This window comes from Chironomus tepperi, unplaced genomic scaffold (assembly GCF_022539635.2).
Source record: "Chironomus tepperi strain 1889 unplaced genomic scaffold, CSIRO-AGI_Ctep_v1 contig_161, whole genome shotgun sequence".
NCBI lineage: Eukaryota > Metazoa > Arthropoda > Insecta > Diptera > Chironomidae > Chironomus > Chironomus tepperi.
Genome location: NW_027226283.1, coordinates 1,679,028 through 1,705,364, shown reverse-complemented (window position 1 = coordinate 1,705,364; position 26,337 = coordinate 1,679,028). Strand labels below are relative to the sequence as shown.

Sequence of the window (26,337 nt, the reverse complement as noted above, 5' to 3'; positions counted from 1 at the left end):
GGTGTGTTTGATCTCGTTTTCGAGAATTGGACGAATGTACGAGTCGATCCCTGAATGAAAACTTTATAAAAATTAATTTTCGAGGAATTCCGGAATATCAAATATTTGTCGAAAACAAGACATCGGGATCCCTAAATTTACATTTATGTTTTTCACTTACCGTTGACAATAGATGTAAAACACGTTCATTTCATGTAACAATACTTTAAAGTATTTAAAACTCAGATCCAATTTCTTGATTTTTTATCATCGGGAAATCTATAAACATTTCGATTTTTTCGAGCTCTTTATAAAGTTGAATGTATTATCGTGATAGGGATGTATATATTTGAATTCTAGCAGTAGACTAAACCAAAAGCATAACTAAACAAATTTTAAGTGGTGTTTAAAATGCTTTTTCCTTTCATTTACTTTATCACACAGTGTCTGATACACATTCATAAGTGGAACAATGCAGCGAACTAGTTTTTTGCTATAAAAATGCTCTTTAGCAATACAGCGATGCATTGGAGCCCTAGCAAGTATGGTATGCTGTTTGCAACGACCGCCTCTAAGAAGGTCATTAAAATTCTCCACGAATTAGAAAAAAAAAGCTGAAATCTAATCAACAAGAGTTGCATCTCGACTAAATATTGCTTCCCTTAGATATAAAAGCTGTAAATTTAAGAATTCTGAACACCTACATCGATCGAAAATAATGAAAAATTTCAACAAATAAATATTCTGATTTTAAAACATTGAATTCAAATAGCAAAAAAAAAGAATCGTGAATTACATTTTAGGCGTGATTTTCAACACGTTTTTATGTTGATTTGATTAAAGTCTCACGATAAAATGAAATTGAATGAAAAATCGATTTGCAATGTAGGTGTTTGTATAGAAAAATGTTTGATTAAAATTTTCATTTTAATGTTGAATAAACTGTAAAGAAATTGATATGAAAAAGGAAGAAAATGATAACCATTAAAAATAACATAAATCAATGGTAGAGATTATATAGACAGGCATATTTTTTCATCTTTTGTGGAGAGTATATTTATACTTGCATGTTTGTCTAAATGCAATTAAAATTTTATTTGAATTCTATCATATCTTCAGTATATATTTGTATATATTCGTACTTCATAGATACAATAATTAAAATATTATAGACTTATCATCATCATCATCGTCATTGATTTAATTATATTTGGGTTTACGTATTCTATGTATATATGCAATTTATATATATTTTTATATGCATTTATGTATAACAATCTATAGTATATTATGTGAAGCGTATGTTTTTAAGTTATTAAATTGTGTTATACTGTGTATACAAAATTTTCTTTCGAAAATCTTGTTGTCTCTTGTTCTGTTCTGATTCTATAGACATTTCATAAAATAATTTTGTAATCTTGGGCAAATAGTAACTCATTTTTCAAGCATCATCAAGAGTCAAAATAATTAAGGAAAATTTTCATTCTCAAAAGTTCTTAACTTTAATAATAATTTCCATCATTATGAGGCCTCTCATCCTGAATCTTGTATCTGCCAATAATATGAAAACTGAAGCAAATTTGATAAGTGCTCTTCAACTTTTACCCAAAACTAAGGAATGAAAAACTTTATCCTTTTGTACTCATGCTTGACTATAAATGCATAAAAGATAGTGAATTGAGTGGGCTTATAACGAAGATTGAACATTGTTAAGCACGTTTTATGGCGAGTATGGAAAGTAAACTATTCACATTTGCAATAGAAATGTATCACAAGGTTCATATAATTTTTTTTTTAAAACTATAGTCTGAAAGTCTGATCAGAACATTAAAAATATTGAATATTGTATAAGCCACATTACATATTTGTATATTTTTACGATAAATGTACAAATACTATAGGAGATTAGATATGCTTGGCTAATGCTTCAGAAAATGCACTTACTAATCTTATAAATTTTAATTTGGCATATTAGTTTTTGATTGACTGAATTGAAAAAGATTTCCGTATCTGCTCTTTGAAACACTCTTGGAATCAAAAGAAACATTTTTTAAATGAACTCAAGGTGGGACATCTAAGCAGTTTATATTATCAATTTGAAAGAAATGCACAAAGTCATTTCAAAGAGCACTACTTTAACAATTTTCATAATATCATTTACAAAATTCGAAAACACTTTTCCTATATAATTTTTTTTACTTTAATTTAATGACCCTGCATTAGATTTTTGGACAAATTTTCAAAAAATTAATTAATGAACAAAGTTTTACTTAGAACGTAGATAATAAAATATAAAAATCAAGATTCATTTAATTTATATTGATATAATTCGTTGCTGTATCATAAGTCCAAGAAATAAAATCATTCCTAATATGACATTTTGTATTTTATTGACGGAATCTGTAAGAAGGAAAAATAAAAATTTAAAACAGCCTAGGATAGTAATGTGTAACTTACCAGCTTTGCTTTCTTCTATTGGCCAATTCAATTTCTTTTCTGATGATTTCTGTTCAAATCTGTCAATATCATTAATGTTGGATATGTGTTTGATGTCTAATATTTAAAAAAATAGAGAATATCATTAAATAAAAAAACTCATTAAGTCAGAGTATTTTTAAAATGCAAATAATCCTCAAATTTCATTAAAAGAAAATGAGTGTAAAAAAAAGTTCAAGTCGATCTAATTAGCATACTTTTCTCAGAAACGTGTACAGAATTGGAATGAATTTGACCGTTGATGATTGTATTATTGGCAATAATATCACTCCTAATGTCCGACCAGTCTTTGAAATTTTCTACTGTAGAAGCAGGCGAATTTGTTGGTGGTGTTGAAACTGTAAAAATAAGGAGAAAATTTTCTTATCAGTACATTAGCTATAAGGCATAAAAACATCTTCTGTCGGAATGATGAGAATAGAGATTATATGGAGAAATCGGGGTTGGAAATAGCTTTTAGATGCTCGTGTCTAAAGGCGCAAATAAAATTAATGCCTTAAATTAATGTTGAGAATTAGTTTACTGTAGGGATGGATTATATATAAGGGTAGAAATGTAGCGAAGAAAACCTAATAAAGTAATATTATCACTTTTAGCAATCATCAAGAATTGACAGAAAAGATCTTTTATGTACACATTCACTTTTCATCTAATACCATTTTTTCACTTTTTTTTTATTTTCTTCTCTCTATCCTCCCTTTTTGTCATTCTGAAGGAAAGATTGCTCTAATGGTATTTCATCAATGACTATCGTCTGACATCCTCCTTTGTTCGTATTAAAATATAGATAATGTTCACTGCTATTCATTCTTATTTATGTACAGCAAATAATATACACAACAAGTGAATTTTATAATTTATGCAACATTCGACGTCACGACAGATTTTTTTAATCAAATGACTAATTTTTCCATCTATCAACGTATGAAAGGAAATAAATAATAAAAAAAAAAACGAGAAATAAAATATTTAGCATGACTCAGTTGAAAGGAAGACGTAGTGGAGAGTAGTGAAGAATAAGAAAAAAGACTGCATGTCTGTATGCTGCCATAATATTATGAGACTACACGTTGGAATGTGCTACACAACAAACATAATTTCAATACATATAGTAAGAGATCCCTTAGTAGTCTTCAGTATGAGAAAGAATAACAGAAGAGAAAATCTCGTGATTGCGATTTATATTCTGGGCGCATTTTAGCTATAGTACCTTATAAATTTCAACATGAAATAGAAGAGAGGAGATGATACAAAAACATATTATTATTACAAGCAGAGAAAGGAAACAGCCGTAGTAGAATATAAAAAAGTTTAAGGGGAAAAATGTCGGTAGTAAAAATTATAAAATTTTCAATGCCTTTTTTCAATTCTTAAGGAAATATAAAATGTAAGTGGAAAGAAAAGTGCTCGAATTATCGATTATTCGTTTTAAATTTGGGTAAGGTATGATAAACCAACTAATCGCGCCTTCAAAATTATCATTTTACCGCAATGTCAAGCATGACATTCACAAAATCTTGTATTTTTACGATGACTCCAGAAAATCTGATTGTAAATATTATTCGAGAATCCTACATGCATACCCTTTATTTACATATGACTCTCATGGTAAATAAAGATCCTTTTCAATTTGCATATTGTCAAAGGATTATAAAGTATGAGATATATTGTTAAGGGATCAGGTTTATTAAAATGTGCTATCATCTGCTATCATCCACATCATATTTATTGCTACTGATTATAAGTTGAATTGACAATGTCTTCTGAGGGTTTTTATAAGCCAAAGACTTCTAGTTCTGCTCCCAGAACTGTAATTTTTATGTTTCGCACTGTTGTGATAAGACACCGTAACAATCTTTGCTGGAAGTAAATTTTCAATATATAGCTCATAATACACAAGCATGAAAATTCACCCTCTTTGTTATTTGGTAATTTACTGTGTATTTGTGACTTGACAGACCACGTTCATGTTCTCTTTAAGATTGTCTAGTTGTTAGTAAATACATAATTCATGTGGAAATTGTGTACCTTTAAGTAAGTGACACGTAAAATATTACACGTTAGAAAGATTCAACCAAGAAGTATCAAATGATCTAAAATATCTTTGTCTACACACGAGTTTCTTTCGAAATTTAACAATTTTTTGATAAATCATCCATTTCATCTCCAACTGATTAAATTAAGAAATATGAAATAATACAAGATGTGTTTTTGCAAACCATACATTTATGATGAAGTCTACCGCCGTAATTCTTACGATTACAGAAAAAAATATGAAAAAAAATTCGCAATCAGCATTTTCCTTTGTACAGCTCATATACGATAATAATAAAATTCTGATTGAATGAGAAATTACTGCGAATGAGAAGAGTAGCAAAAGTTAAGGAAAAAAAAAAATAAAATAAATTGATCGACTTTGTTATTAACTTTTAAAAGATTAAATGATGTATGAAAGAAGCTAATTTTGTCAGTTAATCATGAAGTACTATGAAGGGGAGCATGAAGAAAATAAATATGATCAATTTTGTGTCGATTGATGAAGCGTCGAAATTGAGGTAATAAATTATAAATGTTTTGAAGATTGAGGAGAATCATGAAGGCAACAAAGTGCAATTTTTCAAACCTTCCAATTTAGATTTATTGCGGTGTTGAAAGAAAACTTAACATTTCAAAGAAAAATAAAATCTGAACTTGAAGGGGTGAGAAATTTTTCTTCCCCATTTACCTACTGTCTACTCATACTAACCGAGCAATAAAATATCTTAAAATTGAGTCATAAATTTCCTCGGTATATATTGTACTATTTAATAGCATGAATAAACACCTGTCAATGAATTATGAATAAATTAAATTCAAATGGCATTTTATTGTTTCCTCTATTGCCTTTTATTCTTGATGGCACTTTTGTGTTTTGCTATGCCTAGAGTACTCATGCCTTAAAACTCTTAGCAGTATTGTTGTCATAAAATGCTTAATTCTTTTACTCTGCCTCAAATGCATGCATAAATACATGCAATAGCATTTAGATAGAATGGATAAATGATTTCATGGAACTTTACTAATTTCATTGCTCGAAAATAAAGATGATTTATGTGATGAAAATGAAAATTGAGAAATATTTTTCGTTCCTCACACCTTAAACCACTTCATACCGCACCGCAAATTGTATTCATACAACTACAGGAAAGACAATAATTTGACATGAATGAGCTGTCGAGGAAAGCACTTGAAATAACTTTTATAACTTTCTTTTATCCATCAAGTATTCCCATACATATGTTTGTGTACTTTTAACACTGAATGAGTGAGTGAGTGAAAAATGAAAAAGGGGGAAAAAGCAACAAGAAAAGGAAAATCATCACAATGAAAATGAAAATAATATTTGAGTGTGTACATTAAATGCTTAAGGAAGCAAAATTATTAATTATTAAAAATTTAATGTAATAATTGTTAACATTCACATATTGTTTGCGCGTGACAACACGAAATAATAAGCAGTTAATTTTAATTGAATAATTAATTTAAATGTTATCATTTAATTGTAACCATTATGAATGAATTGTTTCTGCTGATGAGAACATCATTAATTTTAAATGAAATAATTTATATTAATTTAAATTTTAGAATAATTGAGGTTATTCAAATATCTCTGAAATCTCAGAGGATGAACTGAGTAAATTTACCATTTTAATCTATATGAGATCACGAGAATCCATCTCTAGTGATCCTCTTCAAAAAAGTATCCCGACAATATCTTTCCAGAATCTTGCGGATAGGTTGAGACGACGTTTACGGTGTGAATATAATAGATACATATTTCAAGATATCATGAATCTCAATTTAACACCGCATAAAAATTAAGCATTTTATTGCTTGAAAATTGTGAAATTATCTAATGATGCAAATATTCATTGACTCATTGTCGATTCAACATCATCAGTATATATAATAGATATAACTTTTTATTCTGAAAAATTCATGTTCTAATGACTTTACACTTTTTGTGTTATTATCGCTGCCCTTTTGTTATCATAACAATGAAAGGTGAAAAACCATTAAAAAGTATGAAGGAATTTTTTATACGTATACATATTTTTTTATAGAAAGAAGCTGGTTGCTGTTTCCTTCCCCTCTATTTTATTTGATTAGACTTTAAGATGATAAAAACTTTTAACTGCCTTTTCTTCTTCTTCTTCTTGAACAACTCTTATTTGTATATATTCATAAAAAAAGTTGAAAGTTGGATAAAAGGGAGAAAAGCATTTAGGCTATTCATACTGCCTTTAATTGCGAATAAAATGAAAAAATTCTTATCATAATTTCAAAAATGATTTATGAGCTTTTCAAATTTTTACATTCATTCATCTTTTTTCTTCGTTCTTCCTCTTTCTAAATCATAAAGCGCCCAACAATGCCACTATACTTTTTGTATTGCAAGACAATCATGATTCATAACATTGTTTTGTATTTCAATATTATTACCATACGGTTATTTTTCTTTCTTTTTGTAGTTGCTAACAATAAGAAAATTTTACGGTAAAAAAATTGCTGTAGCATATTTTGGTCATAAATTTTCCAATAAGTCATCGTTAATGAACTTGTTTTGTGTCCTCTCGTAACATTATTAATTGACATTTTAATTTAAAAATTTGAATCTTGGAACAGAAAGTTTTGCCACTTTAAATGAGTTTCATGAGACAGTTATTGTTGAATGGAGATTAATCAAGACAATTGTTATTTTTTAGTACTCAAGCCTCATAAAAGAGTGTGGGATGTAAACATTCTTAAAATTTTATTAACAAGAAAATGTTTTTTGACACAAGAATTCTACAATAATCTCCAAAATTGTCTTGTTGTCGGTAAAATTACCTTCACAGGAAAATTTTGAACCATTTCTATAAAATTTCCCAAAGCATAGAAATAAATGCTTATGCTGAAAGGAATAACCGATGAAACCATCAATTTCAACCCGAAAACTTAAATGTATGCACATACAGTACAGGCAGCAAGAGGGAAGATAGTAAGAGAGAACATAAACATGTTGAACATATTTTATTTGGGGTAGCTGTTTCTATTTCCATTCACTCGAAAATATTTACACCCAACCATTGTTCTAGAGAGCGAGTGTGATTTATAAATTGTTCATGATTATGTCTTTTATTATGCCTCATATAAAACAAATAATGTATGAGCAAAAATTTTGATTCAATGCAATAAATGCCAAATTGGATTGTTTACAGCATAAGTGAGCATCAAAATGATATTAGCAATCGAGGCATATATCAAAATTATTTTTTAGCAATGTGAAACTTTATATTATGACTGCATAATCGCAAGATGTTTTTATGAAAATATAATAAAAAAAAATTTGATGTTTGACTTACGATAAAGTCGGATTGTTCCGTCTGTCTCTCCACGAGGATTTTTCGCTATTGAAATAAGGAAAAGTTTGTTTTTAGTAAAAAGTTTGTAGCACTTTAATTATCTGAGGAAATAATATCGTACCAACACACTTTACAGTTCCGTAATCTGAATGCTGTACATTGTAAATAGTTAAGCGCATATGTGTCCTATAGGATGGCACTCCAACGCTCTGCTCAGTTCTGCAATAAAGTTGTTACATAAAAAATTATGTTTGTATATTAAGTATATTTCCAAAAATATCCCCTCTTTCCCAAATCATACATATAACTTTGTTCATGTAAATTGCACAAAATTTTAATAAAATTCAGACTTCAATAGAATCTCACTCATAGATGAGAAAAAAAGGGCCATGACTTTGAATTTTATTATTTTTAAGTTAAGTTTTTTTTTTGATTTTTCTTCCTATTTCCATTATAAAATCTGTTCTAGTGTTGCGACTCACATATAAATCGTTTATATAAAAATTTCATTCATGGAAATATAGAAGAGAGAAAAATTATAATTTAATTTGTCGACAGCTTCAAGTGATGTGTTGTAGTTATGAAACATGTGTCTGCATTTATTGTTGTTGTTTTGGGTTTATATAAACACACGTTATATTTCAACATTTGGTACTTTATGCAATTTCTTATTATTCTTTAACTCATATGTATGTATGAAATAAGAATAATATTGGTTTTTTAATCAAATCTTAAGAGAATTACTTGTATTTTTTGCTATCATGTATCATATGACCATCCTCTCTCGTCCAATAATTTAAGCTAGTAGGATGAGCTTCAGTAAAGCATTCCAATGTAACGTTAAAATTTAAAGGAACTCCAACTAGTTGATGAGGAATCTATTAAAAGAGCAAGGGTTAAGAAATAATAACGTCTCTATAACTTTTTTAAACTTATGATCCAACCTGAAGCATTGGGGAAACTGAAAATGAAGAACGGAAAAGTGAGATTAAATTAGTAATGGAAGGATGTTTCATTATTTTATGAACAGAAAGTTTTTTTTATAAAATTTATCTCCATTGCTCATTATGCTGGATAAATCATAAATTAATGTAAAAATCTCCAAAGTGTCAGTGAAAAAAAAAGCCACAGAAAGAATAATTAGGTAACTTTATGAATTTTGTTGCGGTTTTGTACAACACAATATGTTTTTTCGTTTGCCTTGTATAAAAAATAGAAAGAATTTGCTCATCGGGGCGGAAAATAAAGGTATTCATGTTTAAAAGAATATGATGAATATAATGGCAATGAAATGATACAACTCACCAGAGACAAATGCCAGAAAGAACATTTTGATATAACAACAAAAAAAAAATACGAAAAAAGTGAACAAGATACGGAAATATTAATAGGAAAAATCCGGAGCTATATTCTTTTTATTGTTGAATGCTTTATGAATAATATTTTATTATTCATGAACTGGGATTTCTACCGAAAGGAATTTTCACCATAATTTTTATAGCATCTTTGCCGAAGAACTCTGTTGGTAATTAAGTAGAAATTTTGTAATCATAATAACGAGTTTTTAAATGGAATGAAGCGTGACTTTTAATCTACAAAGGTAGATGAAATATGCAAATCACAGTATTATCAATGTCATAATAGACTGAAGGTATAATTCATAAACCAGAGGCGTAGTCAAACTCTTCTTTCAAACTGGGTGTGTTCCACCATATTATTCATTATGCAAAGAACCTTGGTTGGCTACGTCACTGGTTTCAAGCTATCATCAAAAAATATATTACATGTTGTAATAATTCTCATCTGTTGCTCAAATTTAATTATTGATGTTTCACCGTATTCACATATTCTATTACATAACTATTTTGTACTTTTGTTAATTGAAATAATATTACTCCCATGAGAACAAGAGAAATGTGACATTAAGTGAAGCAAATTGTAGAGGATTATCGACATCGTTCTTTACTGATTTTCAACACTTGCTATCCTGCAGGCATTCTGCTAAAGTGAATAATCCCTATAAATTTGTATGGGAATAAAAATAACTGATTGAGGAATAAAAATTATAAATACATCTATGAAATGGAATGAAATTTTGGTCATCATTTGAATCTAATTAACAATAATTTTTAATTAATAAATGATAATGATGAAATGAATAGATAAAGTTATTTAGTCATCAAACTTCTTTGAGATTCCTAAAAAGGCTTCAAAGAGTGAATCTTGTCAGATCAATATCTTGTAGGATAGAATTCATAATTAAAACACTTTGCACATTATGTTACTCGGCTCTAATCAGGAGGATTCTCGTAATCAAATCTAGTAACATATATGAAAACGTATAAAGATACAATATGTGTACATAAAAATACACAGGCATATCTTTATGAACTTAATGTCGAAATGAAAACGTTCTCCAATCTCATTTGGTATTCATGAAGTAGATTTTCATTTTACCATTTATTATCTTCTAGTTTTTCTTTCTTCTTGTTTTTTTCTACTTATTTCTTTTTGCACACATATAGATTGTATATTTACAGCATACATATATGTTAACGTTACCAGAAAAATCACTTTATTATGAGCACCATTGAAAGATGAAAGGAATGTGTGTAAGACAAATAATTTTTATATTCCGTTTGTAAAATTTTCACCCCTCTCACTTTATATGTCTATCTTTATTACTCTTTTTCACACTTTCTCCTTCTCTTTCCTTTTTCATATTTATTTTATGTTCTTTTTCCCTTTTGATAGTGCCCTCGAGCTTTAACAGAAAATATTTCATGTATGCGAAATAACGGGAAAAAAGCGAGGAAATAATTTGTGGAAATTGGAAAACAGTAGGTGCAATTTCACACACGTTCCTTGTATCATTCGCATACAATTCTAAGTAGTGCTTATCTACTGTTTTCATTTTCCCTATATATTTTGTAAATCGAAACAACTGAATGCATTATAATGGAGATACACATGACATGCTTTTAAAAAAATGTTGTTAGATTTTTATCTTAAAACTTTTCATTTCATCCCAAACATCATCTTTGATTTTCTCGAATTTTCAAAGCGAAATAAAATTGGAAATATGATAAATAATAATATTATTTACAAAATAGATGTAGATATTGTGTCATAATAATTTCTTCCGGTCAGTAAACTCAAACACGGGAAATTTTATTTAAAGATTTTTCCTGTATACAATTCCCCTTCGTAACGTAAAATGATGAGAAGAAAATAAGAAGAATGAAAAAATTTAAAGTAGACATTCCATTAACATGTCGAACAAAGGAGGAGTGAGGCGAAAAGTAAGAAACAGAGAAGAAAAAAAAAACTTTAAAATGTATCATGATGCAGGAATTTTGCTCATTGACATTCAACACTACACGTTGTTCGATTTTTATTCTTTTAAATTTATTTCCCTGTAATGTTTGACTAGAAAGCATTATCTAGACCGACAGCGACTTATCGATTTCTGTAAAAATTTATATTCAAAACGTTTTTGTTTTCCAATTAAGCATGCAAAATTAAATAAGCACAAATAAAATTAAACAAATTTAATTTTCTTTTTTTGATACTTTTTAACCGTGTTTTATGATACAAAAGAAAACACAGATACAGGCATGAGATTGTTTGAAGTAATTCAAAGAAGTTGCTAAATAATTGAAGTTTAAGACTTTTGATCCCAATTCATAAATTTTTTATTATTAATTCTTCATTCCTTTCGCTATTTCCCTGTGCAAACAAACGCAATAATTTACTTTGGTTTTTTTTTCTTCTTTTCGCTTTGAGAAGAGCATGGGAAACATTCAGCACTGACAGAGCATAAGAAAGGAACGAAAGAGCGAAATAGGAAGAAATTTAACAGATTTTTTATGTAAATATTTATTCTTTCTTAACTTCTTTAACCAAAGTTAAAGAAAGCCAAACATCTTAAGAAATTCATTGTGTACACATCTAAACATATTACACAGCAACGATGGAAGAATTGCCTTAAGTGAGGGAGATAAAGAGAAATGAGACAGAAAAAAAGACGAAAAGGAATGATTGAAACACAGTTTTGGTGCAGAATGAAAAATTCCTTCTCGTTTTCTAATAATATGCAAAACAAGTGTTCCATATTGTTTTAATATATTGAATAATATTTTCCGCATAATGTTGCTGCTATGCTTGACATGACCTTTCATGGAGAGTAGAAAATGGGAAAGATATCTTTAAAAATTCTCTCTTTATTCCATTTTTTTTTTATACGCTTTTATTTAGGTTGCTCTGTTTAAGACTTTCAAATTTTCAAGTACCTACTTCGACCACTTCTACTTAACTTCAAAGGCTGAAATTTGGCATAGTGGTGTATTATAGGCTAATATAGAACACATTGATAAGATTTTGGTAAAAAATTAAATTTTGCAGAAGTTAGGGCCAAAAAACTAGTTTTTTAAAGCCAAAATCTACGATTTCTTGATATATTTCTACTTTCATGAAAGCTGGAGAGCTGAAATTTGGCATGAAAGTATATCTTAGATTACTCTGTATTATAGTAAAAAGAACTTTGCAAAATTTTAAAATTTCGTAGTAGTTAGGGCCAAAAAACTAGTATTTTTACTCAAAATCAAAGGAATTTTCGACATATTGACCACATTTATTATCCGATTGATCTGAAATTTCAACAAAATCTTCCATTAACCATTCTTTATAAAAATCAAAAAGAAATTTGGGAAAAAAAAGAAAGTTGACGATTTTATAATAACAAACCCAGGGGGAAGATTACTTGGCGTGAAAATTATACGCCATTTCCCGCCAGCAGTGTGAAATTTCACGCCGATGGCGTGAAATGGCGTGAATTTCACAAAATTGGCGTGAAATGGCGTGAAATGGCGTGAAATGGCGTGAAATTTCACGACACAGTTTTTTCTGGAAATGACTTTGACCTTACTGGATCTTGTTATTTGATCGGGAAAGTAACTTTGACCTTACTGGATCTTGATTTTACTTCGTGGAAGTGACTTTAACCTTACTGGATCTTGATTTTAGTTCGTGGAAGTGACTTTAACCTTACTGGATCTTGATTTTAGTTCGTGGAAGTGACTTTGACCTTACTGGATCTTGTTATTTGATAGGGAAAGTAACTTTTACCTTACTGGATCTTGATTTTAGCTCGTGGAAGTGACTTTGACCTTACTGGATCTTGTTATTTGATAGGGAAAGTAACTTTGACCTTACTGGATCTTGATTTTAGCTCGTGGAAGTGACTTTAACCATACTGGATCTTAATTTTAGTTCATGAAAGTGACTTTGACCTAACTGGATCTTGTTTTTAGTTCGTATAAGTGACTAAAATCAAGATCCAGTAAGTCCAAAGTCATTTATACAAACAAAAACCGAGATTCAGTCACTTTCACGAACTAAAATCAAGATCCTGCAAGGTCAAAATCACTTTTACGAACTAAAAAACAAGATCCAGTGCGGTCAAAGACACTTTGCCAACATTAAAGCAAGAACCAGAAAGATTCAAGTCATTTCCAAGGAACTATCATAAAAAATAACAAAATCGTTGGGACAAAAAAGTTAAAAATATGCTTTAATCACTAAAGTATGCAAATATTTAGCCGCCAAAATTAGTGACTTGGATCTCTGACCCCTGAGAAAACCGAATTTCAGATCGGTTCTCTTACTAAGGGTGAAAATCAACTTAAAAACCAATTTAAAGATGAAAAACCATTGGAAAAGTCGATTTTAAAAATAAAAAAAATTGGTGTGAAATTTCACGACGCTGGCGTGAAATGGCGTGAAAGTGGCGTGAAATGGCGTGAAAGTGGCGTGAAACGGCGTGAAATGGCGTGAAATTTCACGCCACGGATGTGAAATTTTTGGCGTATACGTTTCACGCCAAGTAATCTTCCCCCTGAACAAACCCTAGTTTTTGGCCTGTTTTAAATTATAAATTTATCTACATGGAACACAAAATCGAAATTTTTTTAAATTTGTGTACTTTGTTCTATTTAGGACCGAATTCATTTCGAATTAAAATTTAAATTGACATTTAAAAGCGATTTTTAGTCTTCAGTATTAACAATTCGGATACTAACAATTTTTGATAGAGAAAACTAAAAAGTAAAAAATAAAAATATTTAAAAAAGTTTTTTAAAGATACGCTTTTATTTAAGTGCAATGAAAAGTAGAAAATAATAATTAGATTCCAGTCTCAAATTTAAAAGTGACAAATTTTTAAAATTCGACAAAGAAAATTATAATAAAAGCGTGGGCTTTGATAATGGCTTCTGTAGATTCGCCCACGCTTTTATTATAATTTTCTTTGTCGAATTTTAAAAATTTGTCACTTTTAAATTTGAGACTGGAATCTAATTATTATTTTCTACTTTTCATTGCACTTAAATAAAAGCGTATCTTTAAAAAACTTTTTTTTAAATATTTTTATTTCATCTTTTTCTGGTTCCATACGGCGAGGTTCAATAATAGCACTTGAAATTTTTTGGGAGCCACAACGGAAGGAACTAGTTATTGTTTAACAATTGAGGTTGAGTAAAAAAAATTATTAATAAAATATTTACATTTGCTCTTCTCGCCCCGAGTTGATTTTGATGGTGGGATGTCGCTCGTGACAGCTAATGATACATAACAACAGTTTGCCACTTTGTTTGTTTTTATTTTCTTTATTGTTGTGGGGGAGAAATTATTCAAAGTGTTTTTCTTCATCAGAAGCAAGCATGCTTGTTGAATATAAATTATGCTTAGTACTAACTTTATGACTAATAATATTTCATTGAAGCTTTAGGAGTAACTATGTGATATATGTAAATAAACAGTAACATATTCTTTATTTCATGCAATTGATTCAAAATAAAATTCATTCTTTAACAATGAAAAATGAGAAAGAACAAATGGAGCATAAAATTCTATCAAGATTTCAATAATTAAATACTATTTCCATCTGTTACCACACTCACATTTTCCGCATTATTGTGAGAGTCATGTTGGTTACTTTTGAAAATCATTTGACTAACCATATCGATTTTCGGTCACATTTCAGTATTAAAGTTATTGATGCTATATTCAGGGAATTTTGTTATTTACTGGTTTAATTTTCCTTTTGAGGACCATTCAGTTTTATAAAACATACTCGTGCATTATTTATTTGACTTTTTAATTGAATTAAAAAAGGCTTGTCACCCCAAAGTTAATGTTATTTGCTTTGAAAAATGCATTTGGTGAATTAAGAAATATCCGGTTTCAAATATTTATTTTAAAAACGTGGCGCAATTTGAATATTCCATATTCAATAAGTCTTTTAATGAGCAACAGAGAATTTAAACAAATTTTTTAAATAAATACTCACAATCTACACTGACTTTAATTCTTTTACTGACAGAAGGTGGAACAGTGTTGCTTGCAATACACAAATATGCTCCCATATCTAAGCGCGATATTTTTGTGATTTCCAACATCTCTCCATCCCAATCATATACTGTGAAAGGAATTTTATTAATTAATTTAAAATGATTCAAATTAAATTAGTTTTGACTTAAAATAGGATATACATACCACTCGTTGATCTATTAATATTTATTTTGGAATTATCATCACGCTTCCACTTGATTGTGGGATGTGGAGATCCGTGTGCACGACATTTTAATGTAACATTCGAATTTTCTCGCACAATAATGTCACTTGAACTCAGACTGTCGTCAATATTGGGAGGAACTGAAATAAACGAGACATTGATAAAGATTTATTTGACAATTCAATAGATTTCTTTTTCATATTTTATTCCAACTTTTTAAATTCTATTAACATTCAATAAAATCACATTTAATTTGTGTTGAAAGTTTCTTTTAACTATGTTTTATTAACTTTAGATTTAAGGATTTCAATGAAACTTTAATCTCGTCGTAAAATTCACTCTTAATTCTGAAAACGTACAAAAATCGTGAAAAGTTTCAACATACATTTTGTACCACAATTCTCATTCACATTTCGTTTTATCGTATCAAATAATTTATTCTGTATCGATGCTCCTCGGAATTCCTTAAGGAAATGGCTTTGAAGTCATGGATTTGAAGAGCATCTCTGTTGGATTTTTTCTTATAAATTTATAAAATTTTCATTATTGTCATGTGTGGTTACTTAAAGTCATTCATTTTGTCCACTTTTAAACATTTTGACTCCCACGCACGTAAATTCGGTCAAAACACACTTTATTTATTATGATCCTGAATGATCATTTTTTATTTCATTAATGGTATTTTAAAACATGTACTAATGGTATGTAGAACTAGACATAATAGTCCATATTAAGAATCAACACCTTTATTCTATATTAAATTGAATATAAGGAGTTTGCGAAAACTTTGAACTTGAGTGAGCGGTGTTGATTTTTCCCCAAGCCGATTTTTTTGGGCATCAAAATGTTTTGAAAGCCAATCCGAATTTGTAACCGAAGAACTGTTAAGACACTTGTAGTTATATGGTAAGAGGATTTACTGGTAAACTGTAACTTTCTCGTTTTTGGGATCATAATGTGCTATGGCCTACGATCGGTGCAAATTATTCATGGAAGCCAGTTGATTGTTAACTCCCATGTCATGTAACCTCTACTTGGCTGCCACGAAAAACTCGTGCCGATCGGTATCAGAAGAATTTTAATAATATAAGGCATCTTTAATTTATGCATGTATGTACTTATCAATGATATATTTATGTGAGATAAAAGTAATTACGAAGAAATCCTTTATATCAAGTTAAGCAAATAGTATAAGTCTCATCTTCTTTAGAATAATAAAGATTCTTTTTTAAACAGAACAGAAGAAAAGAAAAAAAAAAGAAATAAAAATTTAATTGAAATTTCATTCAAAGTTCAAATGGATTATAATTTGTGTATTTCAATTAAAAATTCATTACAAATCTGCAGTCGCATTTTTTTTTCTCTTTTTCCACCCGTAAGAAATCTCATTTGAAAAAGAATTTTTCTTCTTTCTTATATTTTAAATAGAAATTGCTTAAGCGAAAAAAGAAAACAGCTTCAATGATTTACGTTTCATAATAAGAGTGGAAAAAAATATGAAAAAGAAATGATTGAAGAGAAAGTAATTTAAAAAAAGCCAGAATAATATGAAAAAGTAAGGAAGAAAAAATTCAAATGCAAAAATAATTTTTTTTGAATCTGAAGTGCTCTTGTATATCTCCTATTGATGTTCAAGAAACTTGTTAAAAAGTTTTTCGGATGTTAAAGAAGAAGTTTTGCGTCAATAATTTTGAAGAAACTTTGGAACTCACCTACAACGTGGACGTATCCAAACTGAGTTTTTGCAGTCACCGTGTTTATTTGACACATATATCGTCCTTTATCTTCTTCTTGGACATTTGCAATATGCAAGAACCATGTCTTGAATTTATCATGCTTATCATGTGTCACAGATATCCGTGGATTTCTGGTAATTACGTGATTATGTACAGTCAATATTGCTGATTGTTCGAAATGCATCCAAGCAACCTATAATATATGATGAATAGATTGTTTTATTATGATTAAGAATATGCTTGCCCAATAATAATGTTAATAATGCTTACAGCAAGGAAAGGATAATAGAATTAAAGATCTTCTTTTCAGAATCAAAAAATGTTTGATGAAAGGGCAGAATAAAAATTTCTATAAATGCTATTGAATGTATAGACGTATGTATACATGAAGTAAATATTTGCACAAAATTAGTTAGATTCCTTTTCATATGTCAGTACAAGTATATTTGATGGTTTACACAAAGAATAGGATGATAATCATCAAGTTGGAAATTTGTAAGACTTTCACATTTTAAGTGACGCATTTTATCAAATTTAAAGTCAACATTTTTAAAATTACGGATTGAAAATCCTGTGGTATATTAACATGTTACAAAACTGAGTCAAACGTAAGATTATGTCAAACAAAATTTAAAATCTTTAAAAGTACTTGAGGATTAAAAAAAATTCTTTACCCCGGTAGTATCTGCTAAACAGTCAATGCAACCAAAAAACATTCTTAAGAAAAGAAAAGCTCTGCAAAATAAAATAAAGTGGTAAAAATGGGTCGGTCGGCATAATAAAACCTGTTCATGAGAAAATGTTGTTCACTCAAGTATGTAATTTACCTTGACTTTATGAATAAGAATGGAGAACGAAATGCTGAAGAAATTGTATAGAAAATAATCATATGTGTTTGTTGGCTGCCTTTTTTCCAAAAAAAAGGGGAATCATATAAGAAAATACGGAAGAAAACTAGAGTAAAGAAGATAACGAGTAGCGCATAATTTGATTATGTTATAATGCCGTCAGCACTCAACAAATGGAATGCCTTAAATACAAAGGAGCACAAAAAGAAGAAGTACGCCAAATTTTATTTAATAAAAGCATCTACTGTGGATGTTAAATATCATCATGTTATATTTTCTTTTGCTTACAAGAAATAGAAACAAAAAAAAACGAATAAAAACAATTTCAAACACATGTTCATAAGTCATCACAACAAACTTGCCAAATTATTACTCTCGACTTTTTTCCTGTTTCACCATCTGACGTCGATCTCCTTTTCTTGCAATATTATACACAGTATGTTTGAAGTAGAATTTAAAGAATTCAACAAATGATTCTACCACAATGCGATTTTAAGCATAAAACACCCAAACCAAATAATTTTGTGGTTAACTTTTTTTTTGAAGGATTCATGCTGCCAGATTTTATCACTTCAACATGACTCACAAAGTCACTTTGTGGGAAGAACTTTAAAACCGATTGTAGACAACATCTTCTGTATAAATTGTGCATAAATTTTTTTGTGAGTTTAAAAAGGAACATGATACTTTAAAGTCTCTGAAAACCATGAACAAATGCTCAAAATTACCCTTTTACTGTATGTATTTTTAGCTTAGACGATGTAATAAAGATTTAGGTGATTTATATTAAAATAGATTGTAATATGTTGTTGTATGTGATCTATGTGAATAAAATTCTCTGTTAGTCTTAGTCTTGATCTACCATAACTTTACAATCTCAGTACACAATTTTTTGTAGATAAAGAGTCGAAATCGTAGGGCAGTGGCGTAAAGTGAAAAGGACATAAATTTCCATCTGAAAGGGCACAAAAATTTCAAAAGAGCAGCACATAACTTGATGAAAAAATTCTTTGATTTTCTTGGGTCTGAACAGCCACACTCGAAAGTGTTGGAAATAAAATCAATCCGAATTAAAAAAAATAACACAAAGAAAATAAAAGCTTACAAAAAGTTAAGGATTTTGTGGAAAAATTCTACCCTATGTAAAAAAAGGAATTTCTTCAATTAAATTTTCCATTTTACGTACGAACCTTTCAATCAAATCAAGATTTCAACACTTTTATCCATTACTGCTAAAGTTATTTAAGAATACTTTCAACAAAGACTATTTTTTGACATTTTACGGCTTTTCACAGATTGCACAGATTTGAAAAAAAGAGAGAGCAAGTCAGTAAAGTCAGTAAATAAACATACTTTTGTTGTGTATACTTTTGTCATTTTAAAGAATCATAAAAAAGATTTTCCACCCTAAAATTTTCATCTTTGTGAATTTAAATACACAATATGCGTCCTTGAATACTTATATTGTAGGTATTATAGGGAAATGTTGAATTTTGTAATTGAATTTTTCCTGAAATGTGGTACTACAAAATGTGGTTGGTACACACAACAAACATATAGTCACCTATTGTATGTATGTATATGGTAATTGAACATAAAAACCATAATCATCACCAGAAAAGAGCAGCGCAATATAGAGAGCACAAAAATGTGGAATTTTTTCGGTTGAAAGAGAAGTGTAAAAAAGGAATTGTAAAAAACGATTTTTTAATTGCATTCAGCACCACGAGATGCTTTATCTGTCTATCTATCTATCCACAATGTATAAAGATTTTTTTTTGTTTTTGGTAATTTGCAAAGAAAAACTTTTTTTATCGTTCAATGCTTTTATTCAGTTTTTATTGGTTTTTATGTTTTTGTTTGTTTCAATTTCATTTTATGCCCATTCTTTCCCCATCAATCTACTATTGTATTTTTTTACAGACTGTTACCGACAAACAGATTGATTTTCAACTGTTTTTGCTTTTGTTTTTCTTTTTGTTTTTGTTGTTTTATCACTGAATTAAATTTTACTTGTTCCCATCAATTACAGAGATTGATAATTAAACTGCAATTAATCGGGCATAATAGTATGATGCTTATGGTCTTTTTATGTTGAAACAATTATGTATTCAAGGAAGAGTTTAAAAGTTCATAATTAGTTTTGTATTTTGTTTATCTTGTAATTATCTTAAATTTAAATTGCAAATTTCTTTGTGATATTAAGACTAACTTATACAAAATAAATAATGTAAACATTGTCAGGACTATAGCAGGAGATTATGAGATTGTTAATTACAAAGAACAGTTTTGTTGTTTTAAGTTCCTCCTAAACATTCCGTTTGTTTTTCAAATCTGACTTGTATTTAAGTTTATCCTACACACTTGCATAAAAATCATTCAGTTCATTAACGTGGGTAAGAGTATAAATATCACTAGAAGCTATTGTGTCTGTAATTTACAATCACATCTTTTTGTCATTTTAGTCAATTAAAAGGTAAAATCTCTTAACGTAGTTTCATCCTTTAGGTCATTTGATTAAATGTTCAAGGAAGGGTTGTTTAATTAAAATGTAACGTGATTTTAATAGCATCAAATCTTTTCTTGCCCTTCCACTATGTATAAATTAAAATAAAAAATGAATTTTTTTTTGTCATACCTTATAAGATCCTAAATTTTTTACAGAGCACGCCAATTTGACATTCCTTCCTAAAAGAATGTTACGATAGAAAATGTTCTGCTTTAGAGAATATCACGTTGAAAAGGATTCAAGATTTTTAAATTTACCTGCAGGTACGGTGACATTTTCGATTACGTCTGTAAATTCTGGTTCCTCAGTTATCACTAAAACATAGACAATAAAGAAAATTTATAGGAGGTAAGTGAATGACATTTCATTTATGTAAATATACGAAAAGATCTAAAGCCACAAACGATAAATTTACACATGAAAATCAATACTAATTCTTCAATTTATGTATCACGTTGCACAGAATTTCAATTGCAAATTTCGATTAATTGCATTTCCATATTATATGTTGTCTTCTTTTGATTGTGAATCAATCTCACACTGCAAAAAACGACAATTGCAACGTAAAATGAACGAACGAATGAATGAATGCATATGAAAATAATTAAAATATTTAATGATCTGAAAAATTGCAACGTCCGCTTGAAATAAAAAAATGTGAGACAGAAAACATTGTTTATATTTTATTTCTGTACTATAACGAACAGACTTGCTTTCAAGGTCATCTGATCTTCCAACATTGACCAAAATATTTTAGGAAAACCAAATTAGTATGCTATTTTTATATCACCATATTGCGAATATTACCATAAAAGAATAAAGATTCTTGTGCGCTTGATAAAACTTTAATAATATATAGCTGTTGGTGAATATTATCGATTTTTCTTACTAAGTACTTTAACTTTTGGTTTTTGTGCTAAAATTTAAATATCATTCCTTCAAAAATAGAATCTTTTGAACATTTATCGATTGCCAATAATCGAAATGGTAATATTAAAATGTGCATAAATTTACTTTAAAGTCTTATTTGCTATTTCTTCAAATATTATTCGAAATGCCACGAACCGCATGTCGTATGCTGTTTCAATTGTGGCTTACCACCAAAGTGTGCCTTGGTACAAAAAAGTTTAGAAAATACTGTCTTAGTCGATATTTATTTGATTCAGCCAATTTTACACTAGTTACTACGAAAAATAGACTTGGTCCATACATATGAGATTTCAAAACTTTTAGAATAAAAAAAGCCTTTTAGCGCATTCAATTCCTCCTATGATCATTAAGTCTTATTCGGAACCAAGCAGTGCTCATATAATGACACGTTTATTGCTTTTGAAGTGTCAGATTCTTTGATCGTAAAATTTAGCTTTTATACAGCAAAACCTCTTCACTTTTTTGATTATTTACCAAGAGCGGACATTCTTCGTTCAAACAAATAAACCAGTGGTAAAATAAAGTGTTTGTTGGTTTGTTTGTCAGTTCGTAGATCTCAATGTACTTAATAAGACTAGACTAAGTTCTAATGCTTTGAATCATTTGGTTCTTGAGTTTATCTGTGTTTTATGAAGTTCGATGTAGATGATTTGAAGAATCAAACAAAATGCATCCGGATTCATGTTGATCCAAAAATTTGGAGCAAACATATGTGTACGGAAAATTCAAATAATGAATCAAACCCTTATCTTTTCGCTTTAATAAGTGAATCTGTCATGTTTGCCGAGAGAGAATACTAGTAAGTAATGTACTTGAGAAACTCTTTCTTATTTTAAACTTTCTTTAATCTTTCAATAAAAGAAAACAAATGGGGAGTTTAAATTTTAAAAACTCAAAAAGAAAATACTTAAAAATGTACTTTTTCATGTTTTTCTTTTATTCAGCCATTAACTTGCGCATTTATTTCTTCAAATGGAGATTAAAACCCCCAAAAAAATTCTTCGAGCTCAGATTTTTATTCATAAATTCCTGTGTCGAGATGAAACATCCGCGAAATTTTTATTTATGTTTCTGTCTGTTCCACATAGAATATTACTGTAAAGAGATTTAAAGCACTTCCAAAAGTTTAAAGATAAGAAAATTCTTTCTAAATTAAATTTCTCCGGTTTTCATTGCAATTCAGTTCAGTTTCACAATTCTAGTTTTTATATAGACAATGACTTTAAATAACTTAAACTTACAGTCTGCAAATGCTAGAGATATGATCAATACGAAAGACGAGACACTAAGAAAAAATATTTTTAAGAACATATTTTGTCGAACTTTTGAACAAAACTGATAAGTTTTTATAGCTGATAATTTGCTAATCAAAGGAAATAAATTTGACAATAAAATTTGAATTAAAAGAAACGCGTTTCAGCTTGGATTAATCTCAAATATTAAATGAAATTTGAGCATAATAATCTACATAAAGAGCAAATATATTGAAATGAGAATAAAAATCACTTCAAGTATTAAGAATTTCGGAATAACGTTAGTAAAATTAGTAAATAACTGGACACATTCAAATTATATTAGAACTAGAATAATTCCCCACAAAGCATGGTGGGATGGTTTCCTTTTAACGATTTGTCGGTCTTCTATTGGGATTTATATAATAACACACAAATCTCACATGTTTTGGTAAAAGAAAAAAAGTTTGACTATAAATTTTGACGTTTTTGAAAAAGGGGCGGACTTAGAACCTGTTAAAAATTTCTAGTTACAGGGGACAGGGTTGGTAAATGAGAAATGAACAATTTTGCAAGAAGAAATTAATACAGAATCCGAATTCTATATGTCCATCAAATTGGTCTCTAAAATGGAACAATGTGTTTTTCGGGCGATACAAAAAAATCTCTAGATATTCATGTAAAATTGAAATTTATGATTTGAACATTTTCACAGATTATTTTTGCGTTGCAGTAACATTGTTTGGAGTATTGGCTTATAGTATTTCTTTAAATCAAACGTATTGTTCATGAAGAGATTACTGATTCTCAATTGTACCCCAATCATGAAAAAGTGTAGCAGCACTTTAATATGAACCGCTTTTATGGTTAATGAAAAACATGTTTTTCTCAACCCCAATTTTCACGCAATGTAGATAAATAGTTAGATTATTATTGTCATCAGTTAATTAGCGTAAACACACCGGCTCGTTCTTTCCTCTGCTTTATCTTCCTTTCTTTACAATTAAAGCAACAATATATACAATAGAAAAGGATTTCCTTGTCCTTGAATTGGGATACAACAAAATGTGGTGATGAAACTTTTCCATTAAACATTTTGGATGATTTTTTTTGTAAATGTAAAAATTTCATTTTAATTATGGAATTAAAAATTCTGCAAATTGCTGAAAAATTAAATTTTTGTTACGATTTTCTCGGCATTTTAAAAAAATTAACTTTTTTGTTGTATTTTAATGGTTGAATGTAATTTTTCCATTATAGTCATTGCAGAAATAACAATAAAAATAAATTAAAATTACATTCATAGTTGGTGAAACACATAAAAATGATTTTTACTGTTGCTGTAGAGCTTAACATATTTTTTTGCAATACCAAAAATTGTTTTCATGTTTGTCGTTGCATGCGGTGATGTACAAAAGTCAACGAACAAATGTATATAGTTCTGAAATTTGTGATATATAAAAATAGCAAATGTAACAAAATATATGTATGGTATATTAAGCATATCCGCACGGTGAAATTAAAGTCGTATTGTGGCTGTATAATCTTTACTATAAACATATGTAGGAGAAGATGAAAAATGTGTCACTTACCATTGGTCGACGGAATAATGGCATTGGAGTTTGAGGAGACTCCCTTTGGTGCTAGAAATGAAACTAGCAACACAAGGGCTCCAATATAATATCGTAAAACCATCAGCTGCACTCTGTTTGATTTAGTTTCATTTGATTAAAATTTTGAAAACACTTTCAGAATTTTTCCAGCAAAACCAAAGCGGAAGCACAATAAAATTATTTTATTTAATTTTGTTTTAGCACTTAATTTATGGTTTAATGGTTTTTTCAGCAAAGTTTAATATAAACACACACCATCCATGTACGTATTTGTAGCCAAAATATTTTTTGTGCATACGTATGTTTATGATTTTAGTGGTTTGAGTGCACTCTACGGAAATTTATTATTTTTCATTGTAAAATAAAGTAGTAAAAATGTTCACAATTTGATTTATGCATATTTTATTGTCATTGTAAACATAGTGCATTTCATTAATGATCCTCAGAATTCAACCACTGTATTCACATTTTTATAAGTAAATCCATAACTGTCTATGCTAATTCTCGGTTAAATTACATGAGCACGTGACTGAAACATCAAAACTTAATATTTATATTTATTTCCCTCAAGTAGAACAAAAGTTTCACGACAACACATGTTGCAAGTGGAAATTTTTGTGCTCCTCGGGATTGATACAATACTTTTCCGCAAAACTATTTTTCGCGCGTATAAGAACCTAAAGCGAAATCGCTATAACAAATGTCTACACAAATAAAAGTTTCATTTCTTCATAACACTCGAACAATAAAATTCATTTAGAGATTGCTCTCATTCCTTTATTTTTTTCCTTAACAAATATTATTGCCGCATACTCATTTCCATTATTAAGATATCATAACTAATTGAAAAGTTTTCATTCTTTGTCTTTTTTATTTTCTTCTCAACTCTTTCGTTTGAAAACAGATTCACAACTTTGAAAATTATTTTCTTTTCTCCTTTATGCTTGCGTTTAAACTTTCTTATAATATGCGGCAATGAGGAATGTTTGACTGAATTGCTTAAAGCAATTTTTAATCTTTTAAAGAAATTTCCTTATTTCACCCACAATTAATGTTAAATTAAACAAAACAAATCTAATGATAGAAAGAGAGCGCTCAATTTTAAGTGATAATTTTCTGATCATGTAAATCCCTATTAAATTCAAGTAGATAATGAAATTGAATGGAAATTATTGTGTATAAACAAATCATGGATATGATCTCATCTCCGTCCATGAATTCATTATAAATAGCAGTTGACTATCACCGAAAGTCTCTGGCAGATTCAATTTTCCACTCAGTTCATCTGTTTGCAGCACTTTATAATAAATTAAATTGCAGAATCCATTTATGTGAAATCACTGAGTCGTTTATTGAAAAAAAAAATTGATCAAAACAATTTTTACTGTATTTTCACTTTATTGTTATTATTATTCAAATGGATAAACTCTCTGATATCAACGATTATCATTATACAGTTTATATTTTATGTATGCGACACATGAATGTCTCTTCTTTAATCAACAAACAGAGAGAAAAAAAAACAAATATGCTTGATTCGTTTAGGTAATCAGATTATCAGATCTATCGATATTAGTAAACGTTTGTCAATAACAAAATGCGGCTTTTTAAGAGATGGTGTTTTAGTGATGATTTCAAATGAAGCATAAGCGTTATGTCACGTTATTTCAATCATACTTCATCTGAATCATCATAATTATAAACTTTATGATATTTGTATTTTTAAATTATATTTACTTTTCATAAACGACTATCACGCAACGAAGCTCAATAAAAACTGAGCAATTCATAGACGTGCAAAAGAATTTTTCATTATGAATGGAGAGATGAAAAATTTTGCACACACAGTATCCCTATCACGATGCTATGTGTATCTTATGAAGGGTAGAAAAAAAATCTCTAGAAAATTTTGCTCTCACGTGTGATTTCTCTCATTTTCACGAAGCTTTCAAAGAGCCGAAGTCAGTTGGAATTTGCGCACAATCAACCAATCATAAATTTTTTTTAAGAAATTGGGGAGGGATTTAGATAAGTGTA

The 26,337-nt window shown here is 29.0% G+C and overlaps 1 protein-coding gene across 3 annotated transcripts; it reads right to left on the bottom strand.

Annotated features, from left to right (window-relative positions):
- Positions 1–1,031: 1,031 nt before the first annotated feature.
- LOC139088164 (lachesin-like) lies at positions 1,032–26,062 on the bottom strand. Of its 3 annotated transcripts, none has more exons than XM_070637238.1 (14): positions 26,038–26,062; positions 24,280–24,829; positions 20,783–20,839; positions 20,655–20,704; positions 17,145–17,361; positions 15,414–15,572; positions 15,208–15,336; positions 8,804–8,820; positions 8,604–8,737; positions 7,981–8,078; positions 7,860–7,904; positions 2,673–2,813; positions 2,437–2,532; positions 1,032–2,379 (listed from the first exon to the last, which is right to left on the bottom strand). In XM_070637238.1, exons 2-14 carry the CDS (start codon positions 24,380–24,382, stop codon positions 2,294–2,296), a joined length of 1,332 nt encoding a protein of 443 aa, XP_070493339.1. In that variant the 5' UTR covers positions 24,383–24,829; positions 26,038–26,062; the 3' UTR covers positions 1,032–2,293. The 3 variants fall into 3 exon arrangements, with proteins under 3 accessions (XP_070493339.1, XP_070493340.1, XP_070493341.1); XM_070637239.1 differs by lacking the exon at positions 26,038–26,062 and adding an exon at positions 25,547–25,697; XM_070637240.1 differs by lacking the exons at positions 24,280–24,829; positions 26,038–26,062 and adding an exon at positions 22,697–22,772.
- Positions 26,063–26,337: the final 275 nt, after the last annotated feature.